The following is a 17,453-nucleotide window of genomic DNA, read 5'->3' on the forward strand; positions in this document are numbered from 1 at the left end:
TAAACTAGTTTAAGGTGAATGGATTCTGAATTGTTATTATTTTCATTTGAGCACAAATTAAAGCTAAGATGAATGCCGAGTTGCTGCCGCTGAGTGAGTTCATTAACACACTGGTCTTGTTCTTTTCCAACAGAATGCGATTCACACCTTTGTGCAGTCTGGGTCCCACTTGTCTGCGACGGAAAAAGCTAATCTGTGAGGGCCAGGGGCCCTGGTCCTGCACCAAGCTGCTCCCCACCTGGGGAGCAACGCAGGTGTTCCCACACGCAGCCTGCTCAGCACTGGAAGGAAGATTCTCTGTGTTAGATGCGCAAATGCAAGCTCATGTCTTTAAATGATAATCCACGTCTCTACAGCAAATAATGTAATAATGATCTTTAATGCTGTTTCCCTTGGGGAAAATGAAGGTTAGGCCCTAGCCATCATTTAAAAGAAACATGTATTTGCTTTTGACAGTTGCTTGAATTATTCACTTAAAATGACTGGAATGAAAGTTTTTAGCAAAAATATGATCTTATTTGATAAGAAACAATTCTGGTGAAATTACTATGTTTACATATCATCTCATAGCCTATTATATAGAAATATGGCTGTAATTATATAAGAAGAAAAGATAAAGATAATTCGTTTAGAAATTTTAAATTTTCTAAGTTCCTTATATGAAAAACACACTCAATGCATTGGTGTCTCTTGAAAATAACTTCAGCACCATCATGTCTTAATGCTTATTCCTGTTTGGAACTGATGAGATTTTTAAAAAATCTTGGAATTACATTTATGCTAATACAGCACTGATTTTGCAACAGACTGATTTGTGATTGCTTACATTTTTACAATAAAATAATCTGTACATAAGAATAAAAGAATGATATTTGATTCCTTTTGGCTCCATGTATAACCTGGAATGTCCCACTGATATCAGTTCCCTTCCATACACGGGGTTAAAACCAAAAGCACTCATATGTAAATGTCTGTCTCTTTAACCTTTGACTCCCTGAGCTTTACAACCAAATAGAAGGTACACATTGTTAAAGTTGTTAAAGCCCACGTGGGCTCAGCTGGGCTCACACTGAAGTTCTGACTAATCACAGGTCCTTGAAGTTTATTACAAGGAAATTGATGTCCAGAGAATATCGAGAAACCACAGCTTCGCAGAGCTTTCTGGCATGGGATCCACAGAGACAGACAACCAAGGACAGAAACCTATGGAATTCCTTATCCCCCCTCTCTGCAAGCAGCCACATTTCTCACAAACCTTTAAAACCCCTTGCCTCCCATCTTTCAGGGAGATGATGAGACAATATGAGACAAATTTGAGGGGTCATTCTTGTCTCCTGGCTGACATCACCCAAAATAAAAACTCTTTCCTTCCCGTAAGCCTGGCGTTCCAGTTTTTATTTGGCCCCTCTTATGTGGCAGGTAAAGAACCTATGTTTATAGCCGGTAACACCACCAGACTCTTAATCTGAATATCACCTGTTATCAGAGGCTTACCCTTAAAATAGAAAATGCCAGTATCGTGAGGATACTACGTTCTTGGTTAAACCAACAGCCTTTTAGACAGAGCTGTTGGAGATACCAGGGACCAGAACTTTGATTGCGTTGGGAGAATAGCAGACTTCCCAACTGTGAAAATGCTTAGATCTCTTGTTCATCAGCTCACTTCCTTATCTGATTATGAATTTTTAAAATAAGACCTCGGAACTTTAAGCTGTTTTCTTTTTTTAAACGCATATTTGCCTATCATGCTTGAAAATCACATGGAACAATTTCACGGTGAATTCTGAATACCAATGAAAACATTTTCCTTGGAAATCCTTATTCCCTTCATCTAGATCTTCAATACCTGTTTGTCCTCACTCTCAGGAATTCCCTGAGATTTTGGGCTTCCAGAAACCATAGGACCACTTATAGACAGAAACTCTTGATCTTTTAGCTCAAACCTCTTTATTCTCCTGTCAAACTCTCTTTCCTAAATTCCTCCTATATTTGAGTGTGCTTGGAAACTGTTATATTTGCAGATACAGAAAATAAATTTATTCATTTGTACCCAGTGATGAATACTTTCAATATAGTAACTTTACTATAGTTATATCTCTTTATGTATTCAATATATAAGATAAACTCATACAAATTAGTAAAATATGACAATGGGAAGGGGTTTATTTTTTGAATATTGGATGTAAAAACAAAGTTTTTGAGATAATTTGCTGCTTTGTTCTATTCTGTAGTCTAAAAATAAGTTTGTAGTTAAAATCACATGTATCGGGGCCAGCCCGGTGGCACAGTGGTTAAGTGTGCACGTTCCACTTTGGCAGACTGGGGTTCGCTGGTTTGGATCCCGGGTGTGCACATGGCACCGCTTGTCAAGCCATGCTGTGGGAGGCATCCCACATATAAAGGAGAGGAAGACGGGCACAGATGTTAGCTCAGGGCCAGTCTTCCTCAGCAAAAAGAGGAGGATTGGCAGCAATTAGCTCAGGGCTAATCTTCCTCAAAAAAAAAAAAAAAAATCACAGGTATCTAACATGTTTCCTGTATGTAAAAATCTGATACACGGAAGTGTCTCCAGTTTTGCTCTGGAGACCTGTAATTGTAATTGTCAAAGATAAGTATTGTTGAGGTCAACTTCCCCCAGTTGGGTTTTACTTCCTGGGAGGTACTATCTAATATATTCCTTCAAGGTGACATTAAGATATGTCCTAAGAGTTCCTGAGCCAAATTGGTAAGTAGGATAAAATTGGGGAGGCATGTTATAGTGGCTTTAGAACCAGACGCACCTAGATTCGCATCCAAGCTTTGCCACTTCCTACCTGTGGACATTTGAGCAAGTTGCTTCACCCCCTGAGTATTAGTTCCTTCCTCTCTATGGGACCAATAATTGTTCTTATCTCCCCAGGGTTGGGTGATGATTATTAAGTATATTTGACCTTGACCACCACATCTTTCCAGCTGAATGCCCCTAGGATCCTATCTTGGTCAGCTTTTGCTTGTAACAAACCACCTCAAAACTCAGTGGCTTAAAACAGTGATCGCATGTCACTCATGTGTCCAAGTTGTCCAAGTTGACCTAGTTTGGGCTCAGCTGGGGCGATTGGCTGGTGTGGCTCTGTGCCATGTCTCTCATCCTTCTGGGACCCATGGTGATGTCTAGCCCATAGTGAAGTGCAAGAATGCAAGAAAAGGAAACCTATTATTTTTCCTTTCTCAGGAAATTGGGATCGCAAGAGTGCTACCCCAATTGCACAGGTCTGTCCCAAGCCTTTGTTCATCATGCCCGCTAATATTTCATTGGCCAAAGCAAGTCACATGGCTAAGCCCAAAGTCCAAGGGTGAGGCAGTGTCCTCCACTGTGGAGGTGACTGTGTGTGTGTCTGACTAGATCAGAACGATAATCTGATTTACCGTAGACTTCCCCTCCCATCAGTTCCTCAACATTACTAGAACCTTCAATTCATTGACCCTCCTCTTTTTCACTGGTCATCACCCTCTTCCTGTCCGTACTTCCCTTCTACTCTGTTCAGATTTTATGTAGTTGAAAATAATTACTCCAGAATCCGGCCTTGGTGAAGGACGCACTGCCTGTACCGGAAATGACACGGCTGGAGTGAAATACAACCCTCTGGCTGGGCTTTTAAAAATGTGACCCCAAACCTCAAGTGGGCCCTCAGCACTGCCTGGAAATCTGTCTTTCTTTTCTTCCTCCGTAAACTCTCCTCCTCGTCTCTCCCCTTCCCTCTCAGCTCCTTGTTTCACCCAGGATAGGATAACTTCGTTATCTTCTCCTCCGCCCAAACCCTCCAACTTGCCAGCATCAACATCTGTGTGCTCACTTTTCCTTCCTGTTGAGAGATGAGCTCTGCTCTTACTGAAGGTCAGTCGCCCCCATGTGCGCTGACCCCACGGGCTCCTGCCTGCTCTGGGATTATCCCTGGCCTCTCTGCATCGCCAGTCCTTCCCTGTCTCTGCACCTTTCCTTTCAGCATGCAAACCTGCTGTTCCAAGTGTCCTCAACTCCTCTCTTCTCATAAGCCTCTCTTGTTATTGCCCCCTTTATTGAAAAAGATCTTAAAGAGTTGCCTTTCTGTGCTATCCCCATGGTCTTCTGTGCTTTCTGGAACCTACTCCAATTAGGCCGTCCTTGCCAAGGTCACCAATGACTTTCACGCCACTAAAGTCCAACGGTACCATCCAGCAATCCCACATCTAGGAAAATATCAAGCAGAAGTGAAAGCAGGGACCCGAAGAGATGTGTGTCCCCCCATGTTCACAGCACTCTTCACAATGGCCGAGGGTGGAAACAACCGGTGTCCACTGACAGATGAATGGACAAACAAAATGTGGTCTACCCACACAATGGAGTATCATTTGGCCTTAAAAAGGAAGGAAGGGCCGGCCCCATGGCCAAGTGGTTAAGTTCGTGAGCTCTGCTTCAGTGGTCTGGGGTTTCGTGGGTTCAGATCCTGGGCGCTGACATGGCGTCGCTCATGAGGCCACGCTGAGGTGGTGTCCCACATGCCACAACCAGAGGCACTCACAACTAGAATATACAACTATGTACTGGGGGGCATTGGGGAGAAGAAGAAGGGAAGAAAAAAGACGATTGGCAACAGATGTTAGCTTAGGGCCAATCTTTAAGGAAAAAAAAGTGAAAAATAAAGGAAGGAAATTCTGACATGTGCTGCAACATGGATGAACCTTGAAGACATTATGCTAAGTGGGGTTCGTCAGACACAGGAGGACAAATACAGTCTGATTCCATTTACATGAGGTGCCTAGAACAGGCAAATTTATAGACACAGAAAGCAGAATAGTGGCTGCCAGGGGCTGTGAGGAGGGGAAAATGGGGAATTATTATTTAATGGTTGCAAGAATTTCAGTTTGGGAAGATAAGAAAGTCCTGGAGATGGATGGTGGTGATGGTTGCACAAAAGCGTGAGTGTATTTAATGCCACTGAACTGTAGAGTTAAAAATGGTTAAAATGCTGAATTTTGTGTTGTTTACCACACAGAAAAAAACCCCAATGGTCCGTTCTCATTCCTTTTCTGATGCGGCCTCTCAGGAGGGTGCGACACAGTTGATCACTGGCACTTTCTTTAAAAAAGAACAGCTTTTCTGAGATATAATTTACATACTATAGAACTCACCATTTAAAGTGTACGATTCAATTGTTTTTAGTATACGCACAGAATTGTGTAACTATCACCACAATCAATTTTAAAACATTTCTGTCACCCCTACAAAAACCTCTGTACCCATGAGCACCATTTCCACCAACTGAATCCTGCCCCAACTGTGAGCCATCATGAATCTGCTCTCTGTGTGTAGGCGTGCCTGCTGTGCACACTCCGCTGGAGTGGAATGGCGCGCTGTGTTGTCAAGGTCCTCACACGTTGCAGTGTGTATCAGTCCTTCATTTCCTTTTATTGCCGAGTGACAGTCCATTGTATGAGTATGCTGTGTTTTATTTATCCATTCTTCAGTTGGTGGACATTTGGGTGGGTTCCACCTTTTGACTATTGTGAATATTGCCACTGTGAACACTTGTCTGTGTGTTTTTTACAGGCACATTTTCTTTTCTCACAGCCTCACCTTCCCTCCCTCTGGCACATTCTGAAGTTTGAGTCTGGGTATTTTAAAGTCTGCTACTTGCTGTTCTGAAAGGAGGCCTTGTTCCGGGCTTGCAGGATCACCTTCAAATTCAATGTCAGAATTTTGGTTTAAAAACACATTGATTTTTTTCTTTCCCTGATAAACGGTCATTGCTCCACTTTGCAATCTCTGCTAAGGAAATTAGTTTTAAGAACTTCCTAACGCTTGCTTCTCTGAGAGAAAAGCAACAGGCAAGCTGCTTGGGCCATCTCTTTGTGTCTTAGTTCACAGTGTCACCAAAAGGCAAACGGCAGAGTTCCACTGAAATGATCTGAGAAGCCAAAATGAAGGCTTGCAAATCTTATCAGAGCTTTTAAAGACGTGAAGAGCTAGTAGACGTGAACTTGAAAAGTCCTGCAGACTTTTGAATTTTTGAGAATTTTAACAATCCCATGTTAGCATACCAAAAGTTTGCTATAGAAAGTTCCATTGTGCTCCTTTTTATGAAGCAGATGCTTATTCCCTCATTTCGCTATTTGATAAGGGAATTTGACGTCGTCTGTTTTTATTGTTCGTTGTTTTGCTTTGGTATCGTTTGTTTCAAGTGTGGTATTTTAAACAGTCCGTTGTATTTTCTGGTCTTGAATGAACTGTGTCATGCAGCTGTACACTAGGGTAACACTCACATTTCAGAGAGTGTGGCGGGTTGAGTGATGGCCCCACACCCTTAGGTGTCCACATCCTCATCTCTGGGCCCTGTGAAGGTGACCTTACTTGGAAAAAAAATCTTTGCAGGAGTCATTAATTTAAGGATCTCGAGATGAAATCATCCTGGATTATCCAGTTGGGCCGTAAATCCAGTAAGTGTCCTCCTAAGAGACAGAGGGGAGCAGGAGGGGCAGGCCATATGAAGATGGAGGCGCGGACCGGAATGCTACAGCCACAAGCTAGGAAACACCTGGAGCCCGTGGAGGGAGCGCGGCTCTGCTGACAGCGCGACCTCAGACCTCCACCCTCGGGAACTGTGAGAGAATGCATTTCTGTCCTTTTGAGCCACCAAGCGTGGTAATTTGTCCTGGGCAGGCCTAGGAAACTCACAGGAAGAAGACGCTGGTTTAACAGTTTTAAAAACGGAAAACTTCTTGAGTCGCAGAAGGATTTGTTTTTTCCTCTCTGACTTGCTTGCTGCCCCTGTGGAGTTGGAGGCAGCGTCTCTTAGTGGGTGCCGTGTCACTCCTCAGCCCCGTGCCCTCAGTCCCTGCTGTCCCCCTGAGCTTCCGGGCTCTGCTTCTCCTTCACGGCCAAGCTCTTTGCCTTCAAGCTGCCAGTGCCCCTCCTGCCAGGTCGTTTCCAATCTCCTGGACAATCTCTTCTTCCAGCCAGACTATGGGCTTGGATCCAGCCTGCTGACATGGTACTCACTGCTGCAGATGGCCAGCACAGGGGTCCAAGATCCAAAATATGCAAGCATTCTGAAAGTATGAAGAAAACGGCAGTGCAAGAACAAAGTGGACTGGGCGCTGACGACCCACATACCCGTGGTGACCAAATCTCTGCCCAGAGGGGCAGCTTCTGCTCACCTCCAGGCACTGAGAGACTGGTGTTACCAGATCTGGTTTCTTAAAAGAAGCTGGAAATCTGGGGTTTTCTGTATCTCTGATTCCTTTTGTTTGGTGAGGAAGATTGTTCCTGAACAATCTTGTATGTGGGACGCTGCCACAGCATGGCCTAAGGAGTGGTGTGTAGGTCTGCACCCAGGATCCAAACCAGAGAACCCAGGCCGCCAAGGCAGAGCGCATGAACTTGATCACTACACCACCAGGCCAGCACCCTGATTTTTAAATAAGGCAACTAATTTAGAGTAAGAAACAAAACAAAACCTCAAAACAACAAGCACAATAAATGATTTTTTGTGTGTGCCCCAAAGAGAAACGTATCTGTGGGGCCCTGGGGGCCCATGCGCTCCATTCTGAGAGGGCACTGCTGTCTTACGCTGCAAAGGTGGTGGGTAGCATCATTCCATAGATTTCTTGCTTCTTTTGAGGCTCTTTAAAACTCCGCATCTCCTAAATGCTAGGAAATGGAAGGTCATCAAAGGATTTACAGGTTGTCAACACTTGGCTGGATTTAACAATACAGAGACAGTTTAACGCGTTAAATATTTTATTCACATAGTTTACAAACTATATCTGCCTGTAAAACACATGAATCCAAAAATAGATTAGTTTACAGTAATTCACATTTTTAAAAACAAGTTACTTTTGGAGTTAGGCTCTCGGCACAGGGGTGCTCAGCCTGTGTGGCGGTTCAGCGCCTGTCTCACGGGGCTTCTTGCTCTGGGGAAGCGGACGTCCCAGGGGCAGTCCACTGACTCCAGGCCGCGCACGGCTCCCTACCAGTGACGGATGGGAAATGTCCGTGCAGGCTTTACCCGAGAGCTTTACTGGTGTAATTCACTGCCGCTATTTTTGTCAAGGAAATATGTGTTTTAGAGCTTGAGTACACATCAGGTAGGAAGACAAAACAAAAGAGACTCATAATTTAATTGGCCTTTACAGAGTTGTCAGGACATTTCCAGTTCTTCAAAGGTTTCATATCTTGGCCACAGAAAGAATCAATAAATTACGATTTTATTGTGTTGACGGCTTGAGTCATAGAAACTTTGGTGATTTGGAAAGTGAGGGGAGTGTCTGTCGACTAACTCTGCATACCTGAGGCCCCCCACCAGTAGGAGAAGATGGGGATGACCTCAGCAAGAATTAGTAGTGTGCCTAATTTCAAGTGTGTTACTCTAGAAGGATGGCGGTGGGAGTTTTGCTGAGCGGCCAAAAACACGTTCTGGTGAAGAAATTTACTATTAACCGATGCTAAATATCCAGCTATGTCCCACTTGAGGGCTTGTCTCTTTTACTAAGAGACTTTTCTATGGAATTTAACCTTAATTTGAAATCTACAGTTGTCTTACTCATGTCTTACCCCCTCCCACTCTATGAATTACAAACTATCACTTTTTCTTCCTTTGTGAGCTGCCAAAGTTAAATACGTGAAAACTTTCGAGCCTTTGGGACGGGAGCAGCGGATGAGTCTCCGAGGGCAGACCTGGAGCCTTCTTCTCTGGGCAGCACCAGTGGCACCGGCTGCTGTGGGTCTGCAGCTCTTATTAGGGAAGTAACGTTTGCTCAAGGAACCACAAAAGGTCATCCCCTCCTCCCTCAGGTGGAAGAAAAAGAACTTCTGAAGGGTTGCTGCCATCGCCCCAAGCAGATAACAGCAACTCTGGATCCAAATGTAAGCTGAGATGTGGGGAAATTTTATCAGTATGTATTACAGGTTTTAAAAAAAAAACAACAAAGACTTTCAAATGTCTATTGCAATTTGATTGTTTTAAAGGACAGAAATCCATAAAACGAGCTTGATGACGGAGCAGATCATAGCTTGTCCTCCTGCCACCCGTGTGCATTCTTTCCAAACTTGTACACTAACCTCCGGTCGACCCGCTCCAGAATCCCCGTTTTGTAGTAGTACCTGTGAAGGATAGCAGAAGAGAAAGGGGGGAGGGTTTGCACCCTGGGAAAACAGCAGAGTACAAACCCTCTCCTCATTCCTCTCAGGTGACAAGGCTGGTCTCTGGTTACCCTGGTATTTTCACACCCCGATACCAACTTACACTGCAGCCTTTCCCAGACAGCTTGGAGATGGCACCTCACCACAGTCAGTTCAAAGCGTGTTCTGTGTGTGTGTGTGTGTGTGACGTGGCCTGGGTTCGGAGCAATCCCGGGGACACCGCCAAGAATGGAAAGGGCGGCGTGTCAATTTACAAGCCATAATCCCCTCTGTGACTAAGAACCACCATGTTGTCTCATAACCTTTCCATTATCAAGTGTAAAGCTGCAAAGATAGGTCAGTTTCTACCGCTGGCCCTTTTGTGTGACTCCGCCTGAAGGGTCCACGCTGCAACTCACCGCAGGGCTCTGCTCAGCTTTTCGTACGTCATTCTGTCGTTTTTCTTCCTCTGTCCCCACATCTTTGCCAGGGCTTCTGATTTAACGACCCGAAAAATACCTTGCTCCCTATCTTCCCATTCGAGAATGCCACAGTTTTCTTCAGGAGATAGAAGCAGGTCTCGCACAAATTCCCATAGATGAGAACTTTGGAGGCCTTTGGAGAAGGAAAAAAAATTATTTAATTTCTTTTTTTTTAATTTTAAGAGGAGAGTTGCACAACTTCTTATGAATCCCTGAGAATTACTGCTTTAAAGGGTTATTTCCTAGGGTTATGACCAGGTGCTCCACTTGGAACCTTACCGAGCTGTGAAATGTGTGTCTTCTAGTAAAGCGAGTACATAACACAGATACAGAGACGCCAAATTCCCCTGACTAACACCACCGTGGCTCACGGAGCTTCCTCGCTTTCAGGAGCTATGGACTAATTCTCACGGAATTAATGAAATGAGTGTCAAATGACCTTCTCCTTCTTTTAGGCAGGCAGCATGGTTGTGCTCGGAGCCCACAGCCGCAACTGTCGGGGCGGGGGGAGCAACCCTACAGTTACGTTTTTCATGAAAAGCTGGCATTTCTCTTGTTCCATTATATGGTGTTAAGACTAGTTCTGAAGTCCAACCGCCTGGGTTTGGGTCCTGAATTCTCCTCTTGCTAGCTCTGTAACCATAATCTATGGAGTAAAATGGGTTACTAAGAGTGCCCCCTCACAGCAGGGGTTAGGGGATTCTGACTCAGTACTCATCACGTGCTTAGAGCCTTGCCTGGCAGGCGTGGTTCTGCCCCGGTTGGACCTGTCTCCGTGCTGGGAAAGGCTAACAGAGTAGCCGTCTCGTGAGGTGTCTGCACGATAGTTCCTGAGCTCTTCAGCGAGCAGGACCCCCAGTAGACCAGGAGAAACAGACTCTTATTCAGAAAGTCAGCATAGTGAGAAAATGCCATCACTGCCTCACTTTAGCTCTTACAAGACCATTTCCAAGTAAAAAGAAATACACCGCATTTTGATTACGCTTATAAAAGCAATCATCAGGGGCTGGCCCCGTGGCCGAGTGGTTAAGTTCGCGCGCTCCGCTGCAGGCGGCCCAGTGTTTCGTTGGTTCGAATCCTGGGCGCGGACATGGCACTGCTCATCAAACCACGCTGAGGCAGCGTCCCACATGCCACAACTAGAAGGACCCACAACGAAGAATATACAACTATGTACCGGGGGGCTTTGGGGAGAAAAAGGAAAAAATAAAAAAAATCTTTAAAAAAAAAAAAAATAAAAGCAATCATCAGTTTCTCTACTACATTCTTTGGGAAACAACGAGTCCACTCAAACATTCAGTTTTGAAGCTTATGAGAGTAGACTCCTTTGTCTCATGAACCTTTTAGGAAATTAGGAATGACAGTGGTGTCTCCCGCTTACTTGCTCGACTGTGGCTGGGACAGTCCTGACCTTTGATGCCACTTGTTTTCAAGCAGTTGGAATCAGCACCTGAAACAGAATGAGTTACAGCAGTAGAAAGGAATCGAGAGGCCACATTCTGACCTCTGATCACACGAAAGTGAGCAAATGTTAACTGAACCCCTTTTTGGTAGAATTACCGGGCTGGGTGCCCGGGGTAGTTATAGGCGCCGGGCAAGTCCGCCTAAGACTGGGGTTTGCCTTTAAGGAGTGTTTGTGTTCAACGCTCTGCCGGCTTCTGGGCTCTGTGCTGGGAAGACGAGAGTGCACAGACAGACTGGGTCCTGCTCCCACGGGATCTGAGGACTCATGGGCAAGGTGAAACACAACGGAAACAAACAAACGGCCCAGCGTTGTGTGACGAAGGAAGCAAGCCGTGAGACAGAGGACGAAGGCAGAGAAAGTCCCTCATAGGCTGGGTGGCCGGGAAGCCTCATGAAGAGCAGGCTTAGCTGAGACAATGGCGAGGGGCCGGTGCGGGGTGGGACGGAGCATCCCAGAGGGAAGGAGCAGGCCGTGCGAGGGGCCAGCACCCGCGGTGTGTCCAGGGCGGAGAGCACGCGGGGAAGCAGGTGGCCTGGGGCCTTCCTGCGGGCTGCGCAGGACTCGGGATTTCCCTCAAAGCATACAGCGAAGACTTGGGAGTTTGACAAGATCCACATTTTAAAAAGATCCCCCTGGCTAGTGTGTGGAGAACACACTGGACGGGGCAAGGAAAAGCCAAGAGACGGGAGCTTACGAAGAGCAGAAAGCCGGCGCGGCTCCAGCCCTGGGGTGAGAAGGCGCCAGCACCAGCACCACTGCGGGGGGGGCGATGCTCCGGGAGGCGGTGCAGACCCGCCCGCCCTCCAGCCCCGGCCTCGCCCACGCTGGCTCCCTCAAACTCGAACTCGGCAGTCCGGCGGGCTGCACGTGCTCCCCTTGCCCGGGGCTCTGCTCTTGCAGACCTCGGGGTCCCGCCCTCTTCTCGGTCTTTGCTGTCACCTTCCCAGCGAGCCCTTCTCTGACTGCCTGCGTTGGGGTCGCACACACTCACCCCGACCAGCTTTCCACATCCACTTCCCTGATTTTATTTTGTGCTGTACCACTGATCGCCATCGAACATGCTCTGTCATGTATTTATTTGTTTAGCTCACCGTCTGTCTAAACCCCCGAGGGCAGGGACGTGTGTATTCCCCGGCACCTGGCACAGTGCCTGACACGGGAGGTGCTCAGGAAGTACTCTGGAGCGCCCGGGGTGCTGTACGCGCTGCTCCACTAAGCAGCCCGACTACAGTCTGGGTCTGTATTCTCTCTGCTGAGTGAAAGACAAGCACATGTCGCGGGGAGGAACCGCGTCCTGTGTGCACTCCGCTGCCCAGGGTGGCCTCTCTCAGTGCCATTGGGTCCGGTCACGCCCTGCTTAACATCCATCCCACAGTGGTTCCCTGTGGTCTCCAGGATGTAGGCTGCCATGTTAGGCCCGCCTTTCACAAACTGACCCCTGCCCCCCAGCCCTCCAGCCTCATCTCGTACTGCTCCCAGTTTTTCTCTTCTCTTAGGTCAGACAATCCCAGTGGGCCGAGGCTTCTCCTGCCTCAGTGCCTTTGCACAGCTTCCCCACTTCCACCCAGCTGACTTTCCTTCTCACAAAACCTCTTCAGGAAGGCTTCTCTGAACTGGCCCTCTGGGTTAGGTCCCTCTCTGTCCTGTGGACCTGTGTGCTCCTGCTTCCTCCATCTCTTCTCTTTCACTAGCTGATATTTATGGAGCACTTACTGAGTACTTGTTAAGGGCTTCACAGACAGCACCTCATTTAATCTCTGCAATGACCCAGTGTGGTCTTACTGCTATTTCCATTTTATTGAGGAGGAAATTGAAGCCGAGAGTTTCCGAATTTATCCAGAGTGGTGGAGCCAGGACTCCGGCCCCAGGGCAGTTCCATTCCAAAGCTAACATTCACAGTCACTGCTTTGTCATTACCTCGCCTCCGCAGCAGGCATTCCTGGGTGCCTGATGAATAATTAGCTAAGTTTGTTGAGCGGTTGCTATTGCTGTGTGCTCACTCAGTGTCACCCGCCCTTGTGATGTTCATTGGTGCTGTCCCCATTCTACTGACCGGGAGACGGAGGCATGGAGAGGTTGGGCAGCCCACTGCGGGTCATTTGCTCTCTCATTCGCAAGTGCTGAGCTGCAGTGTGCCCACTGTGCCAGGCACGGGGGTACAGCATGTACGAATCTAGTCTCTCCTCCCGGCGGATTTGCAGCCAGATGGGCAGGGACAGCCAACGAACACGCAAATATGGGCCATTTCAGTGGGTGGTGAATGCAACGGGGAATAATGAAGCAGGGGGGGAGGAGAGGAGGCGACGCGAAGGGGCGGGCAAAGCTGCAGTTTCAGCCAGAGACAGCAGAGAAGGCTGTCTGACCAGGAGCTATGCAGAGCAGGAGAGGAGCGAGCCTGGGGGCGCTTGGGGGGCGTGCACCAGGTCAAGCGTCAGGCCCGCAGTGGAGCTGAAATCGTGTCCAAACATGCTGACGGCCGCCCACAGGGCATCGCTCCCTGGGCTGGTCACTGGAGTGAGCGCACACCTCACGCTCAGGCCCCCAGGCCTCTTCTCCACCCTCATACGTCACAGTCTGCAATTGCTCAGATGTGGAAGAACAGGCCCACCACACAGGCCGGTGCCCGCAAACCACAGATGAAGCCCAGGGGAAATCGGCTGAATCCGGAGGCACCGCCAGGCGGAGGGAGGGGAAGGCAGGAGGGCCGGGCTGACAGCTGGCCCACCAGGGCCAAGAAAGAGCTCTGCCCCGTCTGATGGAACGCCATGCCGCCCGGCGTCTCCTGCCATGCAGACTGGTCACTGTTCTCACGTAGTCTTTCAGGAAGAGAGAAGACAAATGGAGCGGCCAAGAGAAACAGAGGGAATTGTTAAGTGATGAATAGACAACAAGCTTTCACTGAAATGCCAAAATGGCAAGAAGACGGAGGAAAAAGTCAACCTTCTAATTGTTATGATTTCTTCCATATGCTTCAGTGAAGCCATTTGGCTTGAGAGGATGGATACAGGAGAGGTGGGCGTGAGGCGGTTATGGGGACACTGGGACCTCCTCCTTGCGGGTCTTGCCGGAGATGATCCTGTTTTGTCTGTTCTTGTTCTCAGGGGTGGCTTTGCAGGTCCTCACGGGTCGACTGGACTGGAGGCCCTAGCCTGGCTGGTGGGGACTCTCCCTGTCTCAACTGTCCCCATCTCGAATGTGTCCCTGATGTGGGCTGGGGGGCGCACGGTCCTGGCTCTCTGCTGCCTGTGGGCTTTGGAAAGTTTGGTTGCCTTGAAACTGGAGACAGTTTAAACGTGGCCAAAAGGTATATTCTCAGCCGTTGATTGAAATCATGGTCAACTGTCCTCCAGAAGCTGACATGGGGCTGGAGTGGCGGAGTTCCCCAGACAAGCTTATCATGTCCCCACCACACTCGGGGTGCCATAGAGCCTGCACCCCACATCCGGAGGGCGTGGAAAAGCTCAGCCTCAGCGGCAGCGGGAGCCCGGCAGCGAACGCAGGCCCGCAGCAGGCTTTGTTCACCGGCATCTCTGCGGTGGAGGTAGGGGAGGAGAGCGGGGAGAGAAGAGACAAGTGCAGAGGGGCAGGGGCCTCACCCGGGCCAGCGCTGATGGTTTCCTAGCTTATTGGGCCTGGGCCCTTCAGCGGGTGCTAAGGCGAAAATCATCCTGCGCTCTGAATTGCTGTGGAACTGGGCCCAGACCCAGAGGAGTCCTGGGCCTCGGGGCTCCGCTGAGTGGGCAGCAGACTGAAGACAAGGGTATGGGGGGTGTGTGCATTTGTGTGTGCGCGTGCAGCGAATGGCACCCCATCTAAGAGCACAGACTTGGAGAGAACAAGTTAGAACCTCCGCTCTGCGTCTACTCGCAAGTTAGCACCCCTCCGGTTTCCTCGGAGGCAGACAAGGGTCACAGGACTAGCGAGCGAGCTGCCACGAGGAGTAAAGGAGTGAACGTGTGCAGGATACACGGCGGGCACCGCACCTGTCAGAGAGCAAGCGTTTCGCCATGGCAATGAGAGCCACTAATCCTCGCCGGAGACCAACCGAACATCGCTTAAAGCCCCGGGATGCCACTTTGTCCCAGGGGGCCAGGCTTGGGCCCAGGCATGGCACACGTCCTTTCCGGGTCGGGGGGTGTCTGGGACTGTGACACATCACCTGAGCCCCAGGCACCGTGACCGTAGGCCCTGGACTTCCTAGAACAGGCCTGTTGTAGAACCCCCAGCCTGTCATCTTCCCGCCTGCCCTTGCACCTATCAAATATGCATTAGGGGTTCTGTTTTGGGAAAGGGTGGTCGTCAGGGCTGTGGGGGAGCCAGAGACGGGCCTCGGGGCCCAGCGGGAAGGCCGCGGGGTCCTGGCTGTGGCAGGGGAGGCTGTCCGGCGGCAGAGCCTGTGGCGCTGGTTTTCAGGAGCTCTCACCGGACTCCTCAAGCCTGAGTTCAGTCTGGAAAGCGTGCCTCTTGGGGCAGGCCGGGCAGGGCCCACGCCGGGCAGAGCCTGGGGCAGCGCGAGCCATGGAGGGCTGTTCCATGAGCCTGTGCTCCAGGGACGCCAGCTCGGAGCCCTCGCCTCGCCCCCTCGACCTCCAGAAACTTCTCTCCACCCTGTGCTGTCTCCTGCTTCCGGCCGCCATCCTCCTCGCTTGGACTGCAGGCTCCTAGCTGGGCTCCTTTCTGAGACACGCAGCCCAGGGATCTTCTTGCAGGGCAGCGGGAGCCATTGTCGCCACACCTCAGTGCCTTCCCAGCCTGCTCAGAATGAACTCCAAACCCCACTGCCCACAAAGCTGCCCCTGACCTGCCCCTGCCCTGCTCGGGGACTTGGCTCCCACCCCTCCCTGCGCTGATGCTGCTGATGCTCTACCAATGTGCTGTCCAAGAGAACTTTCCATGAGGATGGAAATCTGAGCAGTCCAGTATGGTAGCTACCAGTTCCTTATGCCTATTGAGCACTTGAAACGTGGCTAGTGTGACTGAGGAGGTGAATTTTAACTTAAATTTTAATTAAATTTAATAGGCGTATGTGGCTAGTGGCTACTTTATTGAACCACCTAGTGCTAAACCTTCCAGCCTTTTGTTCCTGCCACTGGGCCTTTGCACTTGCCATTCATTCCCTGTAACCTTTTCTTCCTTCTTTTCCTGGCTAACTTCTGCTCATCCTTTAGGCCTAATTTAAATATCTCTTCCTTCAGGAAGTCTTCCCTGGTCCCTAATTTAACGCGATCTTTCCTCCGTTACACACAAAGCACCTTGCACTTTTCCTCTGTAATATCATCATGATTATCAATTACATATTTATTATTGGGATTATTTGTTTAATGTCTCTCTCCTTCCCTTGCTCCAGGAGGGCAAGACCTAAGTTGTGCTTATCACTGCAGCCACAGTGCCTAGCTCTGGGCCTGGCACAAAGTAGGTGTTAATAAATGTTTGTTGAATGAATGCACGAATGAAAAAGGAAAGAAAGAAATGGATGAGGGGAGAAAGGGGTTAAGAGCTCTGGATTTCGACACACTAGGGTGATCTGTCACTTTCTAACCTTGTCCCCTTTAACCTCTAAGCTTCAGTTGCTACCCCTTTAAAAAGGCTTCAGTACTAGGACTCGTCTTAAAGGGTACTGGAAAGATTACCTGAGACAACGTCTATCGAGATTCCAGCATGGGGTGCGGCTCATAGCGAGCCCTCCGTGCATGCTGGCTGCCATGATGATGATGATGATGATAGCATTGACTCTAACTGGGGCTGCTTCTATTGGGGCTGGTTCTATTTTCAGGTAACTTACGGGACACTCTCTTCCTGGCCCATCATCGTCTGTGCTGGGAGGAAGGCGGGCTGGCAAAAAGATGCCCATTTATAGGTGGAGACCCTGACCCTGAGGAAGGGTAGTCAGGTCAGACTCACCGCTGCTTCGAGAGCAGAGCAAGCGCCCGCCCTGGGCTCAGGCCTTTGGAGACAGACCCCATCATGCCCCTGGGCCTTGGTGGGCTCGTTTCTTCCAGGGGCTTTGCCTGGAGCGGGCCTGGGGTGGAAGCTGGGCTTTGCAGCCCCGCTGCTGCGGATGGACGAGAGGGGATTCGACCGAGCGGGAAGCTCTGCGGGAGCTTCGGCCCCGGGAGGAGGAGACGCTCTGGCCCGCGCCCGGCGGGAGCCCTCGGGGAAGACACCACTGCTCTGGAGGGCAGCCGGGGCCCCGCGGGCGCGCCTGCTTCAGCGGGCGGTGCGTGGACCTGGCTGTTCCTGCGCCACGCTCTGAACAAAACCCTTCCTTAACAGAGTCACTGAGGCCTCAGGTGATTGTTTGGGACTTTAAGGAGGGAAAAAGAAATCATAAGAAACCGGCCCTCTGTGTTTGTCGTCGGCTCGCACTCTC

At 49.3% G+C, this 17,453-nt stretch overlaps 2 protein-coding genes across 8 annotated transcripts in view; one reads left to right on the plus strand and one right to left on the minus strand.

Moving 5' to 3' along the window:
- Positions 1 to 876, plus strand: part of CAT (catalase) — a 45,451-nt gene extending 44,575 nt beyond the window's left edge. For all 3 annotated transcript variants that reach the window (XM_070487512.1, XM_044749808.2, XM_070487513.1), the window contains one exon: positions 134 to 876. In XM_070487512.1, the coding sequence (XP_070343613.1) occupies positions 134 to 199 (66 nt within the window). In that variant the 3' untranslated portion in view covers positions 200 to 876. The remainder of the gene's footprint in view (positions 1 to 133) is intronic.
- Positions 877 to 7,714: 6,838 nt separating this feature from the next.
- The window catches only part of ELF5 (E74 like ETS transcription factor 5), a 43,309-nt gene continuing 33,570 nt past the window's right edge, over positions 7,715 to 17,453 (minus strand). For 4 of the 5 annotated variants that reach the window (XM_044750125.2, XM_044750124.2, XM_044750126.2 and 1 more), the window contains 3 exons: positions 11,000 to 11,068; positions 9,556 to 9,751; positions 7,715 to 9,118 (listed from right to left, as the gene is read on the minus strand). In XM_044750125.2, the coding sequence (XP_044606060.2) occupies positions 9,022 to 9,118; positions 9,556 to 9,751; positions 11,000 to 11,068 (362 nt within the window). In that variant the 3' untranslated portion in view covers positions 7,715 to 9,021. The remainder of the gene's footprint in view (positions 9,119 to 9,555; positions 9,752 to 10,999; positions 11,069 to 17,453) is intronic. The other variant, XM_070487514.1, reaches the window with a different exon arrangement.

Source organism: Equus asinus, chromosome 17, assembly GCF_041296235.1.
Source record: "Equus asinus isolate D_3611 breed Donkey chromosome 17, EquAss-T2T_v2, whole genome shotgun sequence".
In the NCBI taxonomy this organism is placed as follows: domain Eukaryota; kingdom Metazoa; phylum Chordata; class Mammalia; order Perissodactyla; family Equidae; genus Equus; species Equus asinus.